This window comes from Carcharhinus amblyrhynchos, chromosome 8 (assembly GCF_965287045.1).
Source record: "Carcharhinus amblyrhynchos chromosome 8, sCarAmb.v2.hapA, whole genome shotgun sequence".
NCBI classification, from domain to species: domain Eukaryota; kingdom Metazoa; phylum Chordata; class Chondrichthyes; order Carcharhiniformes; family Carcharhinidae; genus Carcharhinus; species Carcharhinus amblyrhynchos.
Window position 1 is genome coordinate 45,201,753 of NC_137331.1, and position 23,956 is coordinate 45,225,708.

At 42.0% G+C, this 23,956-nt stretch overlaps 1 protein-coding gene and 1 non-coding gene across 5 annotated transcripts in view; both read right to left on the reverse strand.

Moving 5' to 3' along the window:
• Positions 1-23,956, reverse strand: part of bbs9 (Bardet-Biedl syndrome 9) — a 387,401-nt gene that overhangs the window by 283,616 nt on the left and 79,829 nt on the right. For 3 of the 4 annotated variants that reach the window (XM_080193989.1, XM_080193987.1, XM_080193990.1), the window contains exons 13-15: positions 16,383-16,485; positions 15,741-15,845; positions 2,114-2,128 (exon numbers count right to left, since the gene is read on the reverse strand). In XM_080193989.1, coding sequence (XP_080050115.1) covers positions 2,114-2,128; positions 15,741-15,845; positions 16,383-16,485 — 223 coding nt within the window. The remainder of the gene's footprint in view (positions 1-2,113; positions 2,129-15,740; positions 15,846-16,382; positions 16,486-23,956) is intronic. The other variant, XM_080193988.1, reaches the window with a different exon arrangement.
• Positions 8,304-8,495, reverse strand: LOC145347170 (U2 spliceosomal RNA). The gene has a single exon (XR_013887814.1). It is a non-coding gene; the product is annotated as a U2 spliceosomal RNA (small nuclear RNA).

The following is a 23,956-nucleotide window of genomic DNA, read 5'->3' on the forward strand; positions in this document are numbered from 1 at the left end:
ATTACTTTTTATAAAGCATAATTTCTGACAAAAATAGTCATGAGTTGAAAATAAAATAATTTATCATTTTACATCCTTTATGCATACAAAATAGACAAATCATCTTAGCAAGAAATGCTGTTGAACAGTTTCTAGTGAGGCTGTACACAGTGGTTTAGAGCACAGGACAAACAATGCAGTTGTTGTGGGAGGAAGGAAACATTGTTTTAGATGCAAATTGATCAGAGGATGCTCAGTCGCAAAGACAGGAGACCAACTCTTGCACTGCAGGCAGTAAGATGCAATTGTTGGAGAAGCAGGTAGCTACAAAGCAGCCAATCAGGATCAGACCAGAAAGAGTCTCCCCCCCATACATGTATGGCACACACAATTTTCTAACAAGCCCAAATGGGGCAAACTTAGTTCAAAATAAACAGAGTTATTGTATTTTATAAAAAGAATGCCACTAAGCTTCTAAGTCTTCTGAGTACTAGCACAATTGAGCAATATGACAAATGACTGTCCCTAGGCTAACTTTCCTTTCATAAGAACATAAGAAATAGGAGCAGGAGTAGGCCATCTGGCCCTTCGAGCCTGCCCCGCCATTCAATAAGATCATGGCTGATCTGTCGTGGCTCAGTTCCACTTTCCCGCCCTCTCCCCATAACCCTTAATCCCCTCTCTTATCAAAAACCCATCAACCCGCTTCTTAAAAATATTTAGCGAGGCAGCCTCCACCACTTCAACGGGCAGAGAATTCCAGAGATTCACCACCCTTTGAGTGAAGAAGTTCCTCCTCAACTCCGTTCTAAACCGCCCCCCCTTTATCTTGAGGCTGTGCCCCCTAGTCCTACTGTCTTTTTTGAGCGGGAAGAGTCTCTCCACCTCTATCCTATCCATCCCATTCATCATCTTATACGTCTCAATGAGATCTCCCCTCATTCTTCTAAACTCTAACGAGTACAAGCCTAGTTTATTCAGCCTCTCCTCATAGCTCAACCCCCTCAGCTCCGGTATCAGCCTAGTAAACCTCCTCTGCACTCCCTCCAAGGCCAAAATATCCTTGCGCAGGTGCGGCGCCCAAAACTGCACACAGTACTCCAGCTGCGGCCTCACCAATGCCCTATACAGCTGCAGCAAGACCTCCCTACTTTTATATTCAATCCCCCTCGCTATGAAGGCCAGCATCCCATTCGCCTTCCTGACCACCTGCTGCACCTGCAGGCTGGGTTTTTGCGACTCATGCACAAGGACCCCGAGGTCCCTCTGCACCGTCGCCTGCTGCAGTTTTTCGCCACGTAAGTAATAGTCCTTCCTACCATTCTTCCTACCAAAGTGGACCACCTCACACTTGCCAACATTAAATTCCATTTGCCATTTCCTGGCCCATTCGCCCAGCCTATCTAGATTCTTCTGCAGACTCTCCACACCCTCCGCACAATTTGCCTTTCCCCCAATTTTGGTGTCATCAGCAAATTTCGACACCCTACACTCGGTTCCCTCCTCCAGATCATCTATATAAATGGTAAATAGCTTCATCTTACGAAATACCCAATGAAGACCAGCGAAACACTCAAACCAGGAAAAGCCTGGGCACAAACATCTGATGAGTCTCGTCCAATGAAATTACAGCCACTTGAGAGCCCTAAGGGAAGAGAACTAAACACTTCATCAATTGCTAGGACAATTTTCAGCTTCGTTATGTATATCACAACAAATCATTATGACTACATTTTGCTTTAAACTAACATAAATAAATGCTATTCTATCAAGATGCAGGGGTATCTTTTGTTTAAATTATGTTTTTAGAAGTTCACTTTCAACCTCAATATAGCTGTTTCTAAGATACTAAATGATGCGGAGAGGATATTGCCCAGTTTGGAAGACACGAATCTATTTGTGAATTACATTTAATTTCAGTTTCGCAATAATTACACATTCAGCACAATAGATCAGTGTTGTTATAAATTAATGGGGGAGGGTTTCAGGGAATACTGTAGGTTTAGCTGTGTGCAGTGTAACTCCATAAACAAATCCAAGTGATTTAAAACTCAAGTTAATGTTATAAGAACCATTTTGTGTTCAAAATAGTGCGTACAGTTCTCAAAACAAATGACATAAAGTGTTGTCCTACCTTCAGGATTTTGTTCTGCTTACCAAAGAAAGCACAAAGGAAAATAGAACAAAATAAGCAATATGCCAGCTCACCCAGACTAAAGGATAAGTTAGTCCCCTCCCAAAACTGGCTCTGTTCTCGCTTCCCACTCCCTCATTCCTTCCTTTCATCTTTTTCAGGGTCACAAAATGAGTTAAGGTGGAAAAAAGAAACTCTAAGGTTTAACCCATTTGATCTCATCTATCCAGAATACTCATGTAATTAATGTTTATTACAGTCACATTAACAAAATCGATACATAGAAGGTTTGAATTAATGCTAAATACAAGCATTTTTGTTCCTTCTCTGTATCAGTAACCTGCTGTTAATGGATTTTGCCACTCACACCTTGGTATCCTAATGTTTCATTTTCACGTCATGCTTCATGTGTCATCCATGATGTGGAGATGCCGGCGTTGGACTGAGGTTAAGTGGGGACGGCTCTGTCGCTGTATAACGCTGGGGTATGGTACTGGTGGGGATGGGTCTGTCACTGTACAACTCTGGGGTACAGTACTGGTGGGTATAGGTCTGTCACTGTATAACACTGGGGTACAGTACAGGTGGGTACAGGTCTGTCACTGCAACACTGATTTTTCTTTTAAAGATAGGCTTTAGATTCGTTTCACTTGGCGCAACATTGAGGACCGAAGGACCTGTACTGTGCTGTAATGTTCTATGTAGAAGTCTCACAACAGCAGTTTAAAGTCCTTTAACCTGGTGTTGTGAGACTTCATGTGTTATCACCAAGGTCTTTGTTTTACTACAATGAAGGAAAATTTGCCAGCATCTATTAAATACTGCCAAATATCTCTGCCTGAGAAGTTAGATTTGAGTCTGAGTGCTGGCAGAGGTATATGAAAAGACTAAAGACAATACTGTCTTCCCGATCTCATGCTAAAACCCCATCAGAATGGCTTACCTCAGTAAGGGGTGAGAAGCTCAATTTTAAAACACAATGTACTTACTCTACATAAGAACGTAAGAACATAAGAAATAGGAGCAGGAGTAGGCCATCTAGCCCTTCGAGCCTACCCTACCATTCAACAAGATAATGGCTGATCTGAAGTGGATCAGTTCCACTTTCCTGCTTTCTCCCCATAACCCTTAATTCCCTTGTCTATCAGAAATCTATCTACCCGTGACTTAAATATATTCAGCGAGGTAGCCTCTACCATTTCAATGGGCAGAGAATTCCAGAGACTCACCACCCTTTGAGTGAAGAAGTTCCTCCTCAACTCTGATCTAAACTGCCCCCCCACTAATTTTGAGGCTGTGCCCTCTAGTTCTGCTATCCTTTCTAAGTGGGAAGAATCTCTCTACCTCTACCCTATCTAGCCCCTTCATTATCTTATAGATCTCTATAAGATTCCCCCCTCAGCCTTCTAAATTCTAACGAGTACAGACCCAGACTATTCAATCTCTCTTCACAGGCTAACTCCCTCATCTCCGGTATCAGCCTGGTGAACCTTCTCTGCACTCCCTCCAAGGCCAATATATCCTTTCGCAAATGCGATGACCAAAACTGCACACAGTACTCCAGTTGTGGCCTCACCAGTGCCCTGTACAGTTGCAGCAAGACCTCCCTGCTTTTATATTCTATCCCCCTCGCTATAAAGGCCAACATTCCATTTACCTTCTTAATCACCTGCTGCACCTGCAGACTGGGTTTTTGCGATTCATGCACAAGGACCCCTAGGTCCCTCTGCACCGTAGCATGCTGCAGCTTTTTGCCCTTTAAGTAATAATCCCTCCTACTATTATTTCTACCGAAGTGGACAACCTCACATTTGCTAACGTTATACTCCAACTGCCAGGTCCTCGCCCACTCACTCAGCATGTCCAGATCTCTCTGCAGACTTTCCGTGCCTTCCACGCAATTCGCCTTTCCACTCATCTTCGTGTCATCAGCAAACTTTGTTACCCTACACTCAGCCCCCTCCTCCAGATCATCTATGTAAATGGTAAACAGTTGCGGCCCCAGCACCAATCCCTGCGGCACTCCACTAGTCACCAACTGCCAACCAGGATAGCACCCATTGATTCCAACTCTCTGCTTCCTGTTAGACAACCACTCCTCAATCCACGCTAGCACCTTACCCCCAACTCCATGCACTCTAACCTTTTGTGAGGCACCTTATCAAACACCTTCTGGAAATCTAAAAACACCACACCCACTGGTTCCCCTCTGTCTACCGCACTAGTCACATCCTCATAGAAATCCAATAAATTCATTAAACACGACTTCCCCTTCACGAATCCGTGCTGCATCTGCTTGATCAAACCATTCTCTTCTAGGTGTCTTGCTATTTCTTCTTTAATGATGGATTCTAGCAGTTTTCCAACTACAGACGTTAAGCTAACCGACCTATAATTCCCTGCCTTTTGTCTGCTACCTTTTTTAAACAGCGGCGTAACATTAGCCATTTTCCAATCTTCCGGCACTTCCCCAGAGTCCAGCGAATTTTGATAAATGCTTACTAAGGCATCCGCTATCACCTCTGCCATTTCTTTCAGAAACCTGGGATGCATTCCATCCGGTCCCGCGGACTTGTCTACCTTTAGTCCCATCAGTCTATCAAGCACTACCTCTCTAGTGACAGTAATTGCACTAAAGACCTCATCTCCTACCATCCTTCTATTTTTAATATTCGGCAAGCTATTTGTGTCCTCCTCCGTGAAGACCGACACAAAAAACTTATTTAAAGCCTCAGCCATTTCCTCATTACCCACCACTAAATCCCCCCTCTCGTCCTCCAAGGGTCCAACATTCACCTTAGCCAGTCTCCTCTTCTTTATATATTTGTAAAAACTTTTACTATCATTTTTTATATTTAGATCTAGTTTAGCTTCATACTCTATCTTTCCTTTCTTTATCGCTTTCTTAGTCATTCTTTGTTGTTTTTTTTAATCTTTCCCACTCTTCTAATTGCCCACTATTTTTAGCCACTCTGAACACATCAGCTTTTAATTTAATACTCTATTTGCAGGTGGATTCATAACCCAAAAACTTCCCTGTAGAACACAATGATGTAAAAGACAAATAATGTGAGAGAACAAAACTGCATGAAAAAGTTCAATTGCAGTGATCAAGCAGTTTGTCTGATGCCAGAATTGCAAACTTTAGTTTTCTTCAATGTCCATCAGTTTTTTTATTGCATAAACTAGCTACAATTTAAAGTACAAAATACACTGCAGAAAACTACGTGCTGTGGGAAGAATATTGACAGTTGCAGAAAGAACCACAAAACCACAATAACATTCACTGAAGGATGCTGCAAGTTTATGAATCATGCAATTCAGAGCAAAGCGTAAACAAGGCTAATAACGCAGTAATGCTATATCACATTGAAAGACGTAAATTCTAACCACTGACACAGATTACTAATGGGCAGCTTCATTCTCAAAACTACATGGTGCCAGTCTTTTCTAGTCCCTGATTATGTCCAGTTCCTTAAAGTCCTGGAACAATCTCAATGTTTACGACAGCTGAAGTTTAGCAGCTCCAACAGTTGTACAATTTGCCAAGGATGGACATTTCATAAAAGAGTGCCATCCATCAGCTGGCAGATCAAAAAGCAATAGAAATTACGTCTACCTTAACATATACCCAGAATGAATCACCAACACCAGTGAGATAACACTTCTGCCTTTCATCATCAGGCATATTCAGCAAATGTGCTGCTCTCATTCCCATCAAGAATTTTTCAAATATCATAATTATTCACAGGACTGAAAAACCCCAGATGACCCAGACTAAATCAAAGAAATTCCATATTTTGTTCTTAATGGTACAAGGTAATGGAAGTAGCAAATCAAGGGATAGAGTAAAGGCAGGAGAGGAACATGGGAAATGAAAGTCAGAGAATGGCAGGAAAGGACAGAGAGAAAAACCCAAGAATACATCAACACTCAAGATTAGGCATTCCAAGCATAACAAAAAGACAAAACTAAAAGGCTCAATATCTGAATGTGCACAGCATTCATAAGTAAATCAATTGCCCACGCACACTGAAGTAAATAGCTATGATCTGATCGCCATTAGAGAGAGACATGCCTGTAAGTTTGAAATTGAGGGTATAAAACATTCATGAAAAATAGGAAACTAGGTAATGGCGAAGGGGTAGCATTGTTTATCAAGAAGGCCATTGGTGCAATAGTTAGAGATGATGTAAGCGGTACCTCTAATGGGGAGGTAAAATTTTTGAACCATTAGATATTAAGGCACTGACAAACTAGCGGCATTCAGTTAAATGATTTTTAAAATAAGTTTGAGCTCAGAAGCAATTTACACGAGTTGAGTAATTGATTCAAATGAGTAATTATGATTGTAAAACACATATGCCGATATTTTGAATGTAATATTGATTTTAAGGAATATTGCTCATTTTGGCCGAGAGTAATTTACTGTTAGGCATCACAGTAAAAGGACATTCGAAAAAATAACTGAACCTTGGAAATATGCAAGATCTATTAGTTAAAGTTTCGGTTGGAAACCATGTTCATGAATAGGGTTTATTCACTGTCCGGACAAAATGGACTTGTACCCAGACGTGATGTCACAAATTAGCCTGATTAGACAGGGACCTTTAAGGGAACCCATTTATTTATTTAAACTCTGGGCTGAACATCTTTGGCCATTTCAATAGGAACGGAGAGTCAACCACACTGCTGTGGGTCTGAAGTCACATGTCGACTAGACCAGGTAAGGATGGCAGATTTTATTCCCGGAGGATATTAATGAACCAGTTGGGTTTTACAACAATCAATGATAGTTTCCTATTCAGCATTACTGAGACTAGCTTTATATTCCAAATTAATTAACCAAATTCAAATTTCACCAGCTGCTGTGCTGAGTTTTGAACCCATTTGCATAAATCCAGACAGCATTAACCTGGGTCTCTGGATTACTAGTCTTGTCTAACCATCTTTTGAATGAGACTGTGGACTGATGTCCTGTCTGCCCTCTCAGATGAGTGTAAAAAGATATAGTTAGCAATATTTGAAGAATCAGTATCATTAAAACCAAGAATAAGAACAGAAAAGATTGGAAAAGCACAGCCAGTCTGGCAGCATCTGTGGAGAGAGAAACAAATAACCAAAGAACAATCATATCGGGCTCAAAACATTGGGCTGAGTTCTCCCATTTTGAGACCAAGTTTTGTGATGGGTGCAAGATTGGGGAGTGTTTCATACTGTGGCAGCCAGTGGGAAAAAACACAATCTTCTGACTCTGGCAAATTACTCATGAACCTGGGTGTTTCACGCCATATACAGTTATGGAACAGACCCTGGTGTGCAGCCTGCTGTCGTATCCAGGTGCCATATTGAAAAGACGTCCAACTTCATTTACCCACCACTGAAGATAGAAGGTTGACTCCTGAAAATGGAGAGTGATTTCTAGGAGCACTGAGAATGAAGATGGATTCTCAATAACATTCTGAAAGATAGACACCTTTTAAGATACCTAATCTGGAAGGTCCACTTCACCCCGTGCTACGGTGTTCCAGGGTTCAGGGTTACGGGTGGCCTCCATGCTGAATCCCGAATGCAGTTCCAGGCATTGCGCTGATGAGTCCCAACACGTTTCACACCGACATGTTTTCCTTAGAGCACCTCTGGCATGGAGGTTTTGGCCCTCACTTGCATCCAATTAACAGGATGCAAATGAGGTTCATGCCAGCCTCTGGTGGGTTTTCCGACCTGCCATTGTGGGAACCATTGGAAGATCCCATTGTAAACATGTCAGTGTGAAACCTTTCCGATTTTCGTCCTCTAACACACCGGTGGGGGCTCGGGAGAATTCTCTTTCATACATGCCGCCAGAATGGCTGAGTTTACAGAACTTTGTTTTTATTTTGGATCTCCAGGATCCATGTTATTTTGCATTTATTTCATCATTTACAGCACAGATGGTCTTTTTACTGTTTGGGATCTTTCTATTCATAGACTGGCTGTCACATCATCTCTTGCGTTATGACAATGTCTGCACTTCAAAACTACTTAATTGGTTGTAAAGCACTTTGGACAATGATTAATCAATGATTTCAGCAATGAGGGATTACATTTATGTGGAGAAACTGGGATTGTTCTTTTACAGTAGCGGCTTAGATTTGTTTTTATTCCAATTCAATCAAGCCCAATTCAGAGTCTCAACAAGTTGAGACATTCCTGATCCAAGCTGATTGGAGTAGGCATTGCATCTCCTCCAAGGCTTGATCTCATTTGCATCTTAGCCAAAAGGCCGAGATGCTGCTTTTAAAAATTACGGCAAATGAAGCTAAAGTGTAACGTAATGACTTCAACCAAGTACAGCATGTCGATACTACACTTGATCTTAGCCAAAAGGCCGAGAAGTAGTAGAGGCTTAGATACTGTAGGTAAAGAGAAACTGTTTTCAGTGACTGAAGGGTCAGTAATCAGAAGGCACAGATTTGGGGTAATTGGCAGAAGAGTCAGAGGGCAAAAGCACGCTTGATCTCAATTTTCAGTATGAACACAAACTGTGAAAGCAGGGTCTCACAATCCTTCTCACCTTTTGGGTTTTAAGCAGGAGGTTTATTTTAGGCAGCAAATTGTGATGATCTGGAATGCATTATCTGATAGGGTGACAGATACAAGCAGAATGGTAGTTTTCAAAAGGGAACTGGATAAATATTTGAAGGAGAAAAATTGCAAGTTTTGGGGAAAGTGCAGAGGAGTAAGACCAACTACATTATTCTTGAAAAGAGCTTCTGCAAACTCAGTGTGCTGTACATGCTATTCAGTTTACACTGAAAAATAGTGAACCTCCTCACATCACTATTACATTTGCCTTCTATTATTTTATGATTGAACCCTTGTCCTGCTGTCACAGATCAATTTGAAGTAAAACTCCACACTTACTCAAAACAGAAAATTCCAATTTTCCTCTTTTTCCCACACATGTAACTCAATATTCTGACCTCATACCCTTTTCCTAAATCACCTCCAGGTTTTGAATGCTTTTCTTGCAAACTGATAAACAAAATGGAGGTAGTCAAACTTTAATGACCAGATCATTGTATCACTTTATCTGGACTCCTACCCACCCTTACTCTATTGATGGATTTGCATTTACATATGATCCTTCATGTTCTCAGGACATCCCAAAGAATTTTGCAGCCTATTATTTTTAGGCACCATAATTGTTGTGGTACAGGCAAATGCAGGATTGAAACTGCACAATGAGACCAGTTTGCATGATGTTGGTGGAGGAATAAGTGTTGGTCAGGACATCAGGCGGACTGAGTTCTATAGAAGGGTCACTTTAGAGCCAAAACATTAACTCTATTTGTCTCTCCACAGATGCTGCCAGACCTGCTGAGTTCACCCAGCATTTTCTGTTTTTACGTCAGGAGGACTACCCTGCTTTTCTACAAATTGCATCAGAAAATCTTTCACCTCCACTTATTTATGATTTGCTATTTTAGACTAAGCTATCCAATGTGAACCTAGATTTCTTCAACTTTACTAGGAACATAGGAACAGGAGTAGGCCAATCAGCCCCTTAAGCCCACTTCACTCTTCAGCCATGTTGATATTATTGCTAGAGTATGTATGTCAACGAATATCTCATTTTTCTTCTATTCAGTTATCTACGTTGGCATTCATTTGGTAGTCTTCTGAGCAGTTTGACTTTAGTTATCAATTGTTTTGTTCTTTGCCTGCCTCTTTTGATTTGTTGTCACATGTATTAGCATACAGTGAAAAATATTGTTTCTTGGCCGCTATACAGACAAAGCATACCATTCATAGAGAAGAAAAGGAGACAGTGCAGAACATAGTGTCACAGTCACAGCTAGAGTGTAGAGAAAGATCAACTTAGTATGAGGTAAGTCCATTCAAAAGTCTGATGGCAGCAGGGAAGAAGCTGTTCTCAAGTCGGTCAATATACGACTTCAGACTTTTGTATCTTTTTCCTGACGGAAGAAGGTGGAAGACACTATGTCCAGTGAGCATGGGGCTTGCCAAGGCAGTGCTTATGCTGGCTGCTTTGCCAAGACAGTGGGAAGTGTAGACAGAGTCAATGGATAAAAGGCTGGTTTGCGTGATGGAGTGGACTACATTCACGACTGTTTGTAGTTTCTTGCAGTCTTAGGCAGAGCAGGAGTCATACGAAGTTATTTATAACCAGAAAGAATACTTTCTATGGTGCACCTATAAAAGTTGATGAGAATCCATGGCGGATATGCCAAATTTCCTTTGTCTTCTGAGAAAGTAGAAGCGGTAGCGGGCTTTCTTAACTATAGTGTCGGCACTGGGGGGGAGCCAGGGCACATCGTTGGTGATCTGGACACCTAAGAACTTGAAGCTCTTGACCATTTCTACTTCGTTCCCATTGATGTAGACAGGGCCATATTCTCCACTTCGTTTTCTGAAGTTGGTGACAATTTCCTTCGTTCATCAAACTGACTGGATGACCGTGCCCAGTCCTATGGTATTCGCAAATATGCACTTCAGAGATTTTACCAAGAGAAGTTAATTATTGACAGTAGCTGTTCCAATGCCAATGTCAGGGACACTGCAGTAAGCAGTGTTATAAATCTCCACGGCCAGTATCATTTGCCAAATATAAACTTTCAACGTCGTTTCCTTCAACTAGTCTCTTATCCACTTCCAGGTCGTGCCACAAATTCTCAACATTTTAAACAATAGAACATTGGTGTTCCTACCAAAAGGCCAAAGAACTGATTAGGAGTATCGTCTACCTCATGAACAGTAAACTGGTTATTGCATGGCACTGTTTGAAGGAGGTTTGCTGAGCAGAATATTGAATGAAGAATTGTGTGATAATTAATATATTTAAAATATTATTTAAATGCTGAATGACAATTTGCAACACAGACCGCAAATTAAGAGTAGATCAAATAAGCTAAATATTTCACACTCTGAAGTCTCGAAGGTCAACCCACGGAAAGTGACTAGCCTGGATGGGGTACCCGGGCGAGCACTCAGATCCTGCGTGGATCAGCTGGTGGGAGTATTCGCAGACATCTTCAACCTCCCTTTACAACAACCTGAGGTCCCTATCAGCTTCAAGAAGATGACCATCATCCTGGAACCGAAGGAAAACCAAGCAGCGTGCCTTAATGACTATCAGCTGGTGGCTCTGACATCCATTCCAGACTACCTGTTTGTTTATCGTCACAACAGACAGACGCCATCTCCCTTCCCTGGCCCTGCACTCAACCCTGGAACACCTAGATAACAAGACCACCCATGTCAGACTCCTAATTATTTATTGAAGGCTAAGCTGTAGTCAACACCATTATTCCCACGAAACCCATCTCCAAACTCCATGACCTGGGTCTCAGCTCCTCCCTCTGTGACTGGATCCTGAACTTCCTAATCCACAGGCCACAATCATAAGGATAAGCAACAACACCACCTTCACAATCATCCTCAATACCAGTGCCCTACAAGGCTGTGTTCTCAGCCTCCTACTATACTCCTTATACACCTATGACTGTGTGGCCAAATTCCCCTCCAATTCAATTTTCAAGTTTGCTGACGACAGCATTGTTGTGGGTCGGATCTCAAACAACAATGAGACAGAGTACAGGAATGAGCTAGAGAATCTGGTGAACTGGTGCGACAACAATAATCTCTCCCTTAACGTCAACAAAACGAAGGAGATTGTCATTGAAGCGTAAAGGAAAACATACTCCTGTCTGTATCAACGGAGACGAAGTAGAAAGGATTGAGAGCTTCAAGTTTTTAGATGTCCAGATCACCAACTTGTCCTGGTCCCCTCATGCCAACACTACAGTTATGAAAGCCCACCAATCCCTCTACTTTCTCAGAAGACTAAGGAAATTTGGCATGTCAGCTACGATTCTCATCAACTTTTACAGACGCCCAACAGAAAGCATTCTGGTTGTATCATAGCTTGGTATGGCTCCTGCTCTGCCCAAGACTGCAAGGAACTACAAAAGGTTGTGAATGTAGCCCAATCCATCACGCAAACCAGCCTCTCATCCATTGACTCTGTCTGCGCTTCCTGCTGTCTCGGCAAAGCAGCCAGCATAATTAAGGACTCCACACATTCTCCCTTCCACCTTCTTCCATCGGAAAAAAGATGCAAAAGTCTGACATTGTGTACCATCCAACTCCAGAACAGTTTCTTTCCTGCTGTCAGGCTTTTGAATGGACCTACCTTGCATTAAGTTGATCTTTCTCTACAACCTAGCTATGATGGTAACAATACATTCTGCACTCTCTCCTTCCTTCTCTATGAACAGTATGTTTCGTCTGTATAGCAAGCAAGAAACAATACTTTTCACTGTATGTTAATACATGTGACAATAATAAACCAAATCAAAGTCACATACAACTAGACCGTCCGTTAATCAGTTCAGTCTATGGTCCAAAGGCTCTTCCCTTTGAATTTTTTTTAAACTTCTGTATCTTGCAGGATTGGCTAAATGCAGAATACAACTTGGTCCAAGTTGCCTGTTAAAATCAGTTACAGATTTATTTCAGTCAGTCACTGCTGCCCTCTGTAGGACAATCATATTATGACATCAACATATTTAGTTTAAAAACCTGCTTGCAAAATGTTAATCAAAGTACTGAATTGATTACAAGTTAAAGACAGCAATTAATTTCAAAGGAGTTTGCCACCTTTAATTATCTATGTTGAATTTGATCATTCCTTTTTAATGCCTGCATTATCAAACCTCTATAAGCGTAGAATTAAACACAATGTGGACGCTGGAAGTCTAAAATAAAAATAGCACCTAACATACCCAGTAGTTCTAGCAGCATCTTTTAGAGTTAATATTTGGTGTCAAATGTGACTCGCTTCAGAACTACAGAATAACTTTGGCATGGCTAATTTATTAAATTCTTTACAAAACACAGACATGCAATTTAGTTGCATAGAGTGGATCCAATGGTATTGGTCATGCGATTCAGAGGATGAATTGTTTCATGATACAGTTGCTATACAGGTACCTATGAACATAAAATTGTTATACCTGCCCTGTTACCTTGTATGCCAGTTAACTTGTTTGTGCTAGTCTGTATGTTACCTAATAGCTAATCACACCGCAGGTGTTGAGATGTGCGACAATTGCGGCCTTGAGATAACCATGAAGAAACTACCGAGGCAGCCATGTTCACACAATGGAGGACAAACCATAGCCTGGGAGCCTGCCGAGTACGTGCTTTTACGGGGGCGGGTTATAAATATGTGCCCTTATTTTGTGTTCGGAAAGAAGCCTGGGGAACTGCTGTTAGGTGTCAGGTGCGTCTCCCAAAAGCTTTTGAATAAACCTGCTACACTTTGACTCACAACTGGTCTCAGAGGTATTATTTTACCTACAACACAGTCAATAAAGCAAAACAGTTATGTGCCTCAGAATCCAAGCACGGCTTGGTGTTGCATACCTCGCTCCCCACAAACCTGCTGCTCCCTCCCTCGTCCTGTGATTCAGGGCATGTGTTTCAATGTGCCTGCGCACATCAGAGTGTTCTCATGCAAATTAATAAATACGAAGTGAGAGGGTTGTGTCCTGGAAAATACTCCGACATCTGACAAATAAATTAACCGGTCATTTATTTGGGATTGTATTGTCATCTGTCTTGCTTGTCTTCATAACAACAGCTAATGCATCCCAGCAATAAGTAATTAAGTGCATGGAAAGCGCTGCGAGGAATATGCAACATCATTATTCTTCATTCAAGTGAAATTTCAGTCCTCCACTACCATGAAAACCAGAGCAGTGATACCATGGAAACACACTTCCACTGGCCTATTCTCCAAGGCATATACCACATTGGTTTTCGCAAATGTCATCATGTGACATCACTGAGCCAAAGCCCACTAACTTCCTACCCCAACACAGCAATGTGGAAGTGGTACTACAACAAGGACTAGGAAAGTTCAGGATGGCTCAGCACCACCTTCTCAGGGCAGCGAGGGAAGGGCACTGCAGCCTTGCCAGCATCACCCACACTCCAAGAAGAAACAAGTTTCATTAAAAAGTCAATCCACCAACCACTAGCTTCCAGAGGCACCAGAAAACTAGTCTATGCTCAAACCTACACAGAACACAGACAGCTGTAAAGGATAAACCTCTGCTAATTGGACAGTAAAGCTGACAGTCTGGAAAATCCCTACTGGATTTCATGTATAGATCAATGTGTTCAAAAACTAATTTTGTTAACTCTGGTACCCTTTTCAAACTTCCATTCCTTTATAATTCCAGAGAGAAAAACACCTTTTCTATTCTAAGATATTATTCAGCTATCTCCTGGACTGGCACCAAGGCAGCTTGGGAGTAAATGGGAAAGAAAACAGATTAGAAATGACAGAATGCGTCAATGACTGCAGCTTCTAAGTAATCCTTCCTTGGAGGGAAGGACAATGCAACCCAATCCAAGCTGCTCTTCCACAACTCCTACTAATTAGTTACAGCAAAACACTGGCAAGGATGAATCTGGGCTGAGAATTTCCTCAGAGCTGCTCCACTTTGGTGGAATTGCAACAGAAACTGAACTTTCACAGGAAACAGGCTGAAGATGTTACAGCAGCAGATGAGGGTCAACTTTGAGAAAATTCCTGACCCTGAGGCAAGAAAGAAAAGTCAATTGTAAAAAGTGAGGAATGGTCCAGACCCCTGGCTTTTCAGAAAAACTATCAGACGAGAAAACAAAAAAATGGCAAGAAGCACTCTGCAGCACGCAGACAAGCCATTGCTTTGCTGCCCATCAAGCAGGAACAGTTTTCAGTGCATCCTGCTCAGGCAAAAGCATTTATGGTAAGCTCATTTCCGAGATATTATTAAATTTCTATTCTGGTGAAGCAATCACTCTTGGGAGTGCACAACTCTTCTTGTTGAGGTAGCTTACAGTATCATGTCTTTTTGGGCTAGGAGAGAAATGTCAACTTTATATCAGATCATCACTGCATCCAGACTTCTCATTAACACTTTTTTTTAATATAATAGCTCCATTACAAGGACTCACTAAGCACAAATAATGACTGGGAACAGATTGGATCATTACCATGTTGGCATCATCTGCTTTCAAATACGTTCAGTTATTTCAAATCTCTTTGTTTCCAAGGTGGGCGAACATCCACAGCTACTTGAAATATATAGATGATGTAACAACATGGAAAACAGACTAATAACCAATCCCTGCAGAATACTAACTCAGCTCTCCCCAGACAGAACCCCTATCGGAGTGTATTTGGATCCATGTGCAGCAACTCACACTTTAAAAGCAATGAGGCTGAATCCACTCAGTCTCTCTAGGACTTACAGGTTATAATCTGTCACTCATTGAGCAAATTCCAAATTACAGTAAATTATCTTTAATATTAAATTAAAAAAGCTCAAAAGAGCATATAGGATTTAACAATTTCTGCACTTTAGGAAATCAAGTGCAACAGATTACAATAATTAGTATTTATATCATTACAGATGCTGTCATTTCATTTTGATCCAAATTTACTTTGTAAGTAGGCAATCATTAAAGAAACAGTGTTAATCAGCAGTTCAAGACTGGCATTTAAGAGTTCAATTAGTAGACTGGATTAAATCCCCTTTGACTTAAACTGAACAGAAAGCATGGGTACCTGTTGGTGTACTATAGGAAACTGCAACATCTCCTCCCAGATCCGCAGGTGGGAAGTCTTCTTTCAAAAAAACAGACATCATTACACTTCTTGATGTCCCAGGTTCTATGAAAAGTACACAATGGTGTTACTTTCTTTCATTCCTTAATGTGTTGCAAAAAAAAGTTTCCTCTCTAAATCTGCAGAGAATTTATAAAACAGCTGTTTAAAAGACAATATCCCTATTATCTGGATTTTGAATACTTGCCAGGACAAAATCTTGGAACAGAGTATAACATTGTTAATTTAGTGTTCTATTTGAATGCCAACATTTCAAAAATTTCAAGGCGTCCCTAAATATCATATTAAATTTCCTGCCACTTTCAATCAGGAAGTTACAATTATCTAGTCATAGGAAAGAATAATACAGCAACATAACAAATGGACCCATCTTGTACAGTGATCAAGATTATCTTCATTAAAAACATACAGATTTTGTAGAATTAACTTTAACTCAGGAGGATCAGTTCTAGTGAAATCTTCACCCAACATAAATACCAGCCTAATAGTGCGATGACACCAGTTCTAGTATTACCAAAGCCGAGAGTTTCCAGTGCGGGTGTAATTCAGGACTGATGGGCCCAGCTCAGCCAATGCACTTACCTATGACAGCAAAGCTGAGTTGGTCTTGTGTTACTGCCAGTGGAGACTGCACACATACAGATAGCTTCACATCCTGAACGGCAAGTCGGCTCCAAATTGTGACCTAGTTGTAAAAATAAATGGAACTTAGGCAATCTGTTCCTATTATTTTGATTATTTGCTATAAAAGAATTAAGGTCCAGGCAAGGTATCCCCATATGATCTTCTTACCATTATGAAGGGCACATAACGAGATCAGAATTTCACTTATTTTGGCCTAAATGGTAAAATTGGCATCATGGAAATATAACCAAGCTGAGGCCTGAAAGAAGGTTGAGAGAGAACTTGATATATGGAAGTCCCTCAACAGACCCACGAGGGAGAACGATATGCTAATAGACCGAGATGAGTAAAGTGGGTGGAGGCTTGTAAGGAGCAGAAAGATCAGCACCGACCAGTTGGACTGAATAGCAGTGACCTTTCCCCCTGTTAATTCGGTTAATTAAGGGTAAGGATAAACAGGTGGAGAGAGTTCACTGTTTTAGCATTTGAAAAGAGACTCTTATTGACACCAGAATGGTGAGAAGCTATAAATTTGTAATATTTAGCTTTGTAAATAAATCTGAGCCAAGTAAAAATTGAATTCTGGTCTCTCTTTCATCAAATGGCTGTCAGAAGTTTAAAATGGTAGCAAAGTATGGTTGCCAGAGGTGAAGATTCAAAACTATTTTTTTAAGTCAAAATATTCTTGTGAAATAATGGTTGAAAGAAAGGGTAAATTGTCAGGATATGATTACCTGTCAATATTCACAGAGTCTGGACCTTCTGACTGGTCTAAGAATAAAGTAAATATGGGTTACCATAGAATCCTACACTGCAGAAGGAGGCCATTTGGCCCATCGAGCCTGCACTGATCACAATCCCACCCAGACCCTATCCACAAATCTCCATGTATTTATCCTAGCTAGTCCCCCTGGCACTAAGGGGCAATTTAGCATAGCCAATCCACCTAACCCACACACATCTTTCAATTATGGGAGGAAACCGGAGCACCCAGAAGAAACCCACGGAGACATGGGAAGAACATGCAAACTCGACACAGACAATCATCTGAGAAATTGAATTTGGGTCTCCAGTGCTGTGAGGCAGCAATGCTAACCACTGCGCCACTGTCCATACCAAGGAGGAAACAAGGCATACTGTTGGTATTGCCCCTTCCTAACAGAGGTAAAATCATGGCTAAAATCAAGCCTAAGGTACAATGCCTTTTTTGTCAGCTTGGACCTTGTTTGTAATCTCTTGTGGAGACCATAAATTGGATTTAATTAGAATTTGGTTTTAGTAGCACGCAAGGAGATGGATTTGGGTCTGCTCGGTCCACCCACATGGCGGTTGTAGAGAGTTGTTTTTCAAACTGGAGGCCTGTGACCAGCGGTGTGTCTCAGGGATCAGTGCTGGGCCCACTGTTATTTGTCATTTATATTAATGATTTGGATGAGAATATAGGAGGCGTGGTTAGTAAGTTTGCAGATGACACCAAGATTGGTGGCATGGTGGACAGTGAGGAAGATTATCTCCAATTGCAGTGGGATCTTGATCGATTGGGTCAATGGACTGATGAATGGCAGATGGAGTTTAATTTAGACAAATGCGAGGTGATGCATTTTGGTAGATTGAACCAGGGAAGGCCTTACTCAGTTAATGGTAGGGCACTGGGGAAGAGTTACAGAACAAAGAGATTTAGGGGTACATGTTTATAGCTCTTTGTAAGTGGACAGACTGGTGAAGAAGGCATTCAGCGTGCTTGGCTTCATCAGTCAAAACATTGACTACAGGAGTTGGAATGTCTTGTTTGGATTTTCAAAGATGGACAGTCATTCCATTGAGGAATATATCATGGTCTTTAACAAAATGTATAAGATATTGCAGACATTAAATTTGGAGATTCATTATTCGGTGCTCGCATTTAATTGTTGGATTGTGCTAAGGAGGCGTGGTACATGGGTAGGTTCCTGCTTTTAACTGGGATTAGGTTCTCAGAAAGAAATAACATTTTGGACTGTATGGACGTCAGCCATCTTGACACAGTTCCTGGGGAAGTAATTATTTCCAGCAGCCTTGATGGCACAAACTTTGATTTGATTTATTATTGTCATATATAGGTATACAGTGAAAAGTGTTGCTTCTTGTGCACTATACAGACCAAGCATACCGTTCATAGAGAAGGAAAGGAGAGAGTGTAGAATGTAGTTTTTCCATCATAGCTAGGGTGTAGAGAAAGATCAATTTAATGCGAGATAGGTCCATTCAAAAGTCTGATGGCAGCAGGAAAGATGATGTTTTTGAGTTGGTTGGTACATGGCCTCAGACTTTTGTATCTCTCTCCCAATAGAGGAAGGTGGAAGGTGGAACAGAGTATGTCTAGGATGCGTGGGGTCCTTGATTATGCTGGCTGCTTTTTTGAGGCAGCAGTAAGTGTAGACAGAGTCAATGGATGGGAGGCCAGCTTGAGTGGTGGACTGGGCTTCATTCACGACCCTTTGCACTTTCTTGCAGTCTTGGATCGAGCAGGAGTCATATCAAGCTGTGATACAATAGGATGGCACAGTAGCACACTGGTTAGCACTGTTGTCTCATAGCACCGGGGACCCGAATACGATTCCCAGTTTAGGTCACTGTCTGTGTGAAGATTTCATGTTCTTCCTGTGTCTGCATGGGTTTTTTCCAGATGCTCCGACTTCTTCCCACAGTCCAAAGATGTAGGTTCATGTGGATTGGCCTTGTTAAATTCTCCCTGAACAGCGCTAGGGTGTGGAGACTTGGGGATTTTCACAGTAACTTCATTGCAGTGTTAATGTAAGCATACTTGCGACTAATAAACAAACTTCAACTTTACAACCAGAATGAATGCTTTCTATGGTGCGTCTAAAGAAGTTGATGAGAGTCATTGTTGACATGCCAAATTTCCTTAGTCTCCCAAGAAAGTAGAGGTGTTGGTGGGTTTCCATAACTATGGTGTTGGCATGGGGAGACCAGGACAGGTTGTTGGTGATCTGGACACTAAAAACCTACAACTCCTGTTAGTCCACTTGATGGCTCTGGAGCTGCGGATGGATTCACTTTGGATCATCCACAATGCTGAGGAAGTCGTGGATAGTATGTTCAGTGAGTTGGTCATGCTGCAGATAACACTTACTGAGGGAATTAGGGAATGTGACCACTAGACAGAGGAGGAGGAGGAGGAAGGCAGTGCAGGGGGTCCCCTATGGTCGCCTCCCTCCGAAACAGATATAGCATTATGGATACAGTTGGGGGAGATTGTTTACCAGTGGAACGTGGCAGCAGCCAGCTTCATGGCATCATGGCTGGCTCTGCTGTGCAGGAGGGCAGGAAAAAGATTGGCAGAGCTGAAGTGACAAGGGATTCAATTGTAAGGGGAATAGACAGGCGTTTCTGCGGACGCAAACGAGACTCCAGGTATGTCACCTCCCTGATGCAACAGTCAAGGATGTCTTGGAGCAGGAGTGTGAACAGCCAGCTGTCATTGTGCATATAGACATCAATAACATAAGTAAAAAACGGGATGAGGTCTTACAAGCTGAATTTAGGGAGTTAGGAGTTGAATTAAAATGTTGGACCTCAAAGGTAGTAAACTCAGGATTGCTGCGAACGCCACATGCTCGTCAGAGTAGGAATGTCAGGATAGCTAAGGTGAATACGCGGTTTGAGGGATGGTGCAAGAGAGGAGGATTCAAATTCCTGGGACATTGAAACTGGATCTAGGGGAGGTGGGACCAGGATAAATCAGAGGAGCTGCACCTGGGCAGGACTGGAACCAATGTGTGAGGGAGGAGTGTTTGGTAGTTGAGGAGTGTTTAAACTAATGTGGCAGGGGGATGGGAGCCAATGCAGGAAGTCAGAGGGGGGTAAAGTGGAGACAGAAACAAAAGGCAGTAAGGGAGAAAAGTGAAAATCAGAGAAACCAAAGACAGAAATCAAAAAGGGCCACAGTACAGAGACTGCAGATGCATTCAGTAAGGCTAAAAGAAATAAAATACAGGGGGAGTGTACAAAACATGACAGGACAGATGGTCTGATATGTGTTTGCTTTAATGCAAGTAGTATGACAGGTGAGGCTGATGAACTTAAAGCTTGGATTGCTACATAGAACTATGATGTGGCAATTACGGAGACTTGGATGAAGAAAGGGCAGGACTTGCAGCTTGACATTCCAGGATTTAGATGTTGCAGGCGAGATAGGGAGGATGACAAAAGAGATGGGGGTATTGCTTCTCTGATTTGGGAGAATGTCACAGCTATACAGAGAGAGAACACTTTGGTAGGATCATGCAATGAGGCCATATGGGTAGAACTTAGGGTGCAATCACACTGTTAGGGTTGTACTACACACCCCTCCAACAGCCAGCATGAAGTGAAGGAACTGATATGTCAGCAGATTATGGGAAGATGTAAAAACAGGACTATTGTGATGGGCAATTTTAACTTCCCCAACATAGATTGAGATTTCTTTGGTGCCAGGGCTTGGATGGGGCAAAGTTTGTTCAGTGTGTCCAAGAGTGCTTCTTGAGAGAAAATGTAGATTTTGGGAAACGAGCCAAATTGGGAAGGGGCTATCTTAAACCTGATTCTGGGAAACGAGCCTGGACAAGCGATTGATGCCTCAGTGGGGAACCATTTTGGAAATAGTGATCACAATTCTATAAGTTCCAAGATACTTGTAGAAAAGGGTAGAAATAATCCCAGAGTGAAAGTACTAAACTGGGGGAAGGCTAACTATGATAGTATTAGACAGGAGTGAGGGAATGTAGATGGGGGTGGCCGTTTGTGAGTAAATCTACATCCAATATGTGGGAGTCATTTGAAAGTCAATTGTTAACAACTCAAGACAAGTATCTCCCTGTAAAAATGAAGGATAAAGTTGGCAAGTTTCAGGAGCCCTGGGTGTCGAGGGATTGAGCACTTGGGAGGCATACATAAATTTCAGGAAATTAAAGATGGATAAGGAATACAAAGATAGCAGGGATGAGCTTAAATAGGGAACCTTAGAAGGGCAAAAAGGGACCATGAAATGTCCTTGGAAGGCAGGATTAAGGAGAATCCCAAAGCTTTCTATGCATATATAAGGAGAAAGATGGTAGCTAAGGAAAAGGGTGGGTCCACTCAAGGACAGTGAAGGGGATTTGTGTGTGGAGCCAAATGAGGTGGGTGAGGTCCTTAACGAATATTTTGCATCAGTATTCACAAAGGAGAAGGATGTGGTGGATGGTGAGTGTAGAAAAGAGGATGTTGAATTCCAGGACATGTTGAGATAAAAAGGGAGGAGGTATTGGAAAACATTAAGGTCAATAAGTCCCCAGGGCCAGATAGGGTCTATCTCAGAAATCTGAGAGGGGTGAGGGAGGAAATTGCTGAGGTCTTGGCCAAAATCTTTGTATTCTCTTTAGGTACCAGGGGATTGAAGAGTAGCTAACATTGCTCAACAAGGGTAGAAGAGACAATCAGGAAATTACAGGCCTGTGAGCCTTACATCAGAGGTGGGGAATTATTGGAGAAGATTCTTAGGGACAGAATGTACTGACATCTGGGAGGGAATATTAGTGATAGGCAGCATGGTTTTTTGAAGGGGATGTCGTGTCTCACAAACTTGGTTATGTTCTCTGAGGAAGTGACAAGAAAAATTGACCAGGACAGGGCTGTGGATGTTGTATACATGGACTTTACTAAAGAATCATAGAATCCTACAGTGCAGAAGCAACCATTTGGCCATTGAGTCTGCACCATCCACAATCCCACCAAGGCACTAACCCCACAATTCCACCAAGGCCCTAACCTACAACTTCCCGCATCCACTCTAGCTAGTCCCCCTGACATTACGGGGCAGTTTAGCATGGCCAATCCACCTAACTCACACATCTTTGGACTGTGGGAGGAAACCAGACCATCTGGAGGAAACCCATGCAGACACAGGGAGAATATGCAAATTCCACACAGACAGTGACCCAAGCCAGGAATCGAACCCAAGTCCCTGGCGCTGTGAGGCAGCAGCACTAACCATTGTGCCACCGTGCCACCCCATTTGATCCTTTGATAAGGTTTCTTATGGCAGGTTTATATAGAAGGTGAAGTCATACGGGATCTGAGGTGAGCTGGTAAGATGGATACAAAACTGGCTTGGGCATAAAAAGCAGAGTATCAGTGAAAGGGTACTTTTCTAACTGGAGGTCTGTGACAAATGGTGTTCCACAAGAATCAGTGCTGGAACCTCTTGTTTGTAATATATATATATATTGTATACACGTAAATGATTTGGAGTAAAATGTAAGTGGTCTGATCAGTAAATTTTGCAGATGATACAAAAATTGGGGGAGTAGTAGATCGTGAGGATTGTCAGAAAATACAACAGGATATAAATCAGCTGGAAACCTGGGCTGAAAGATGGCATATAGAATTTAACCTGGATAAATGTGAGGTGGTGCGATTTGGAGAAGGAAAGTCGACAGTAAATGGTAGAGCCCTTAGAAATATTAGCATACAGAGGGATCTAGGTGTGCAGATCTACAACTCCCTGAAACTGGCAACTCAGATGGACAAGGTGATCAAGAAGGTGGATGGTATACTGACCTTCATCGACTGGGGCGTCGAGTATAGGAATTGGAAAATCACGTTTCAGCTGTACAAGATTTTGGTTAGGCTGCATTTGGAGTACTGAGTACAATTCTGGCTGCCACACTACCAGGAGAATGTTGATGCACTGGAAAGGGTGCAGAAGAAATTTACCAGGATGTTGCCCAGTTTGGAGGATATGGACTATGAAGAAAAATTGAACAAACTTGGATTGTTTTCATTGGAGCGTTGGAGGATGAGGGGGTCTTGATAGAGGTCTAAAAGATTATGACAGGCTTGGATAGAATGGGTAGTCAGAGGGTCAATTCTCAGGAGCATAGGTTGAAAATGAGGGGGGAAGTTTATAAGGGATGTAAGGGACAAGTTTTTCACACAGAGGATGGTGAATGCCTGGAATGCACTGCCAGAGATGGTGGTGGAAGCTGATTCTATTACAATGTTCAAGTAGCATTTGGATAGATACATGAATAGGCAGGGAATAAAGGGATCGGACCATGTGGAGGGAAGAAAGTATTAGCTTAGAGAGGCATTTGTGTCGGCACAGACCTGGTGGGCCGAAGGACCTGCTTCCGCGCTGTACTGTTCTTTGAATCTTTGTAACCACCTCACTTTACACCCAGATGCACTCACCTAATTCCAACTCCTTGATTTTAACTTCTCCACTATTACTGGCTGTGCGTTCAGGTGCCTAAGCTCCACGCTCTGAAATTCCTCCCTATGTTCTCCATATCTTTTTTTTCTCTTTTGAGGTGCTACATAAAACCTACCCACTTGATCAAGCTTTAGGCCACCTGCCATAATATCACCTTATGTGGCTTCATAATGCTGCTGTCAAGTGTCTTGGAGCATTTTGTCGCACCAAAGATACAACTTCAACTCAAGCTGCTGAAAACAAAGCATTCTACAGTGTTCTGGAATGGGATTTAGATTCGTTTCCAATTGTTCTTCAA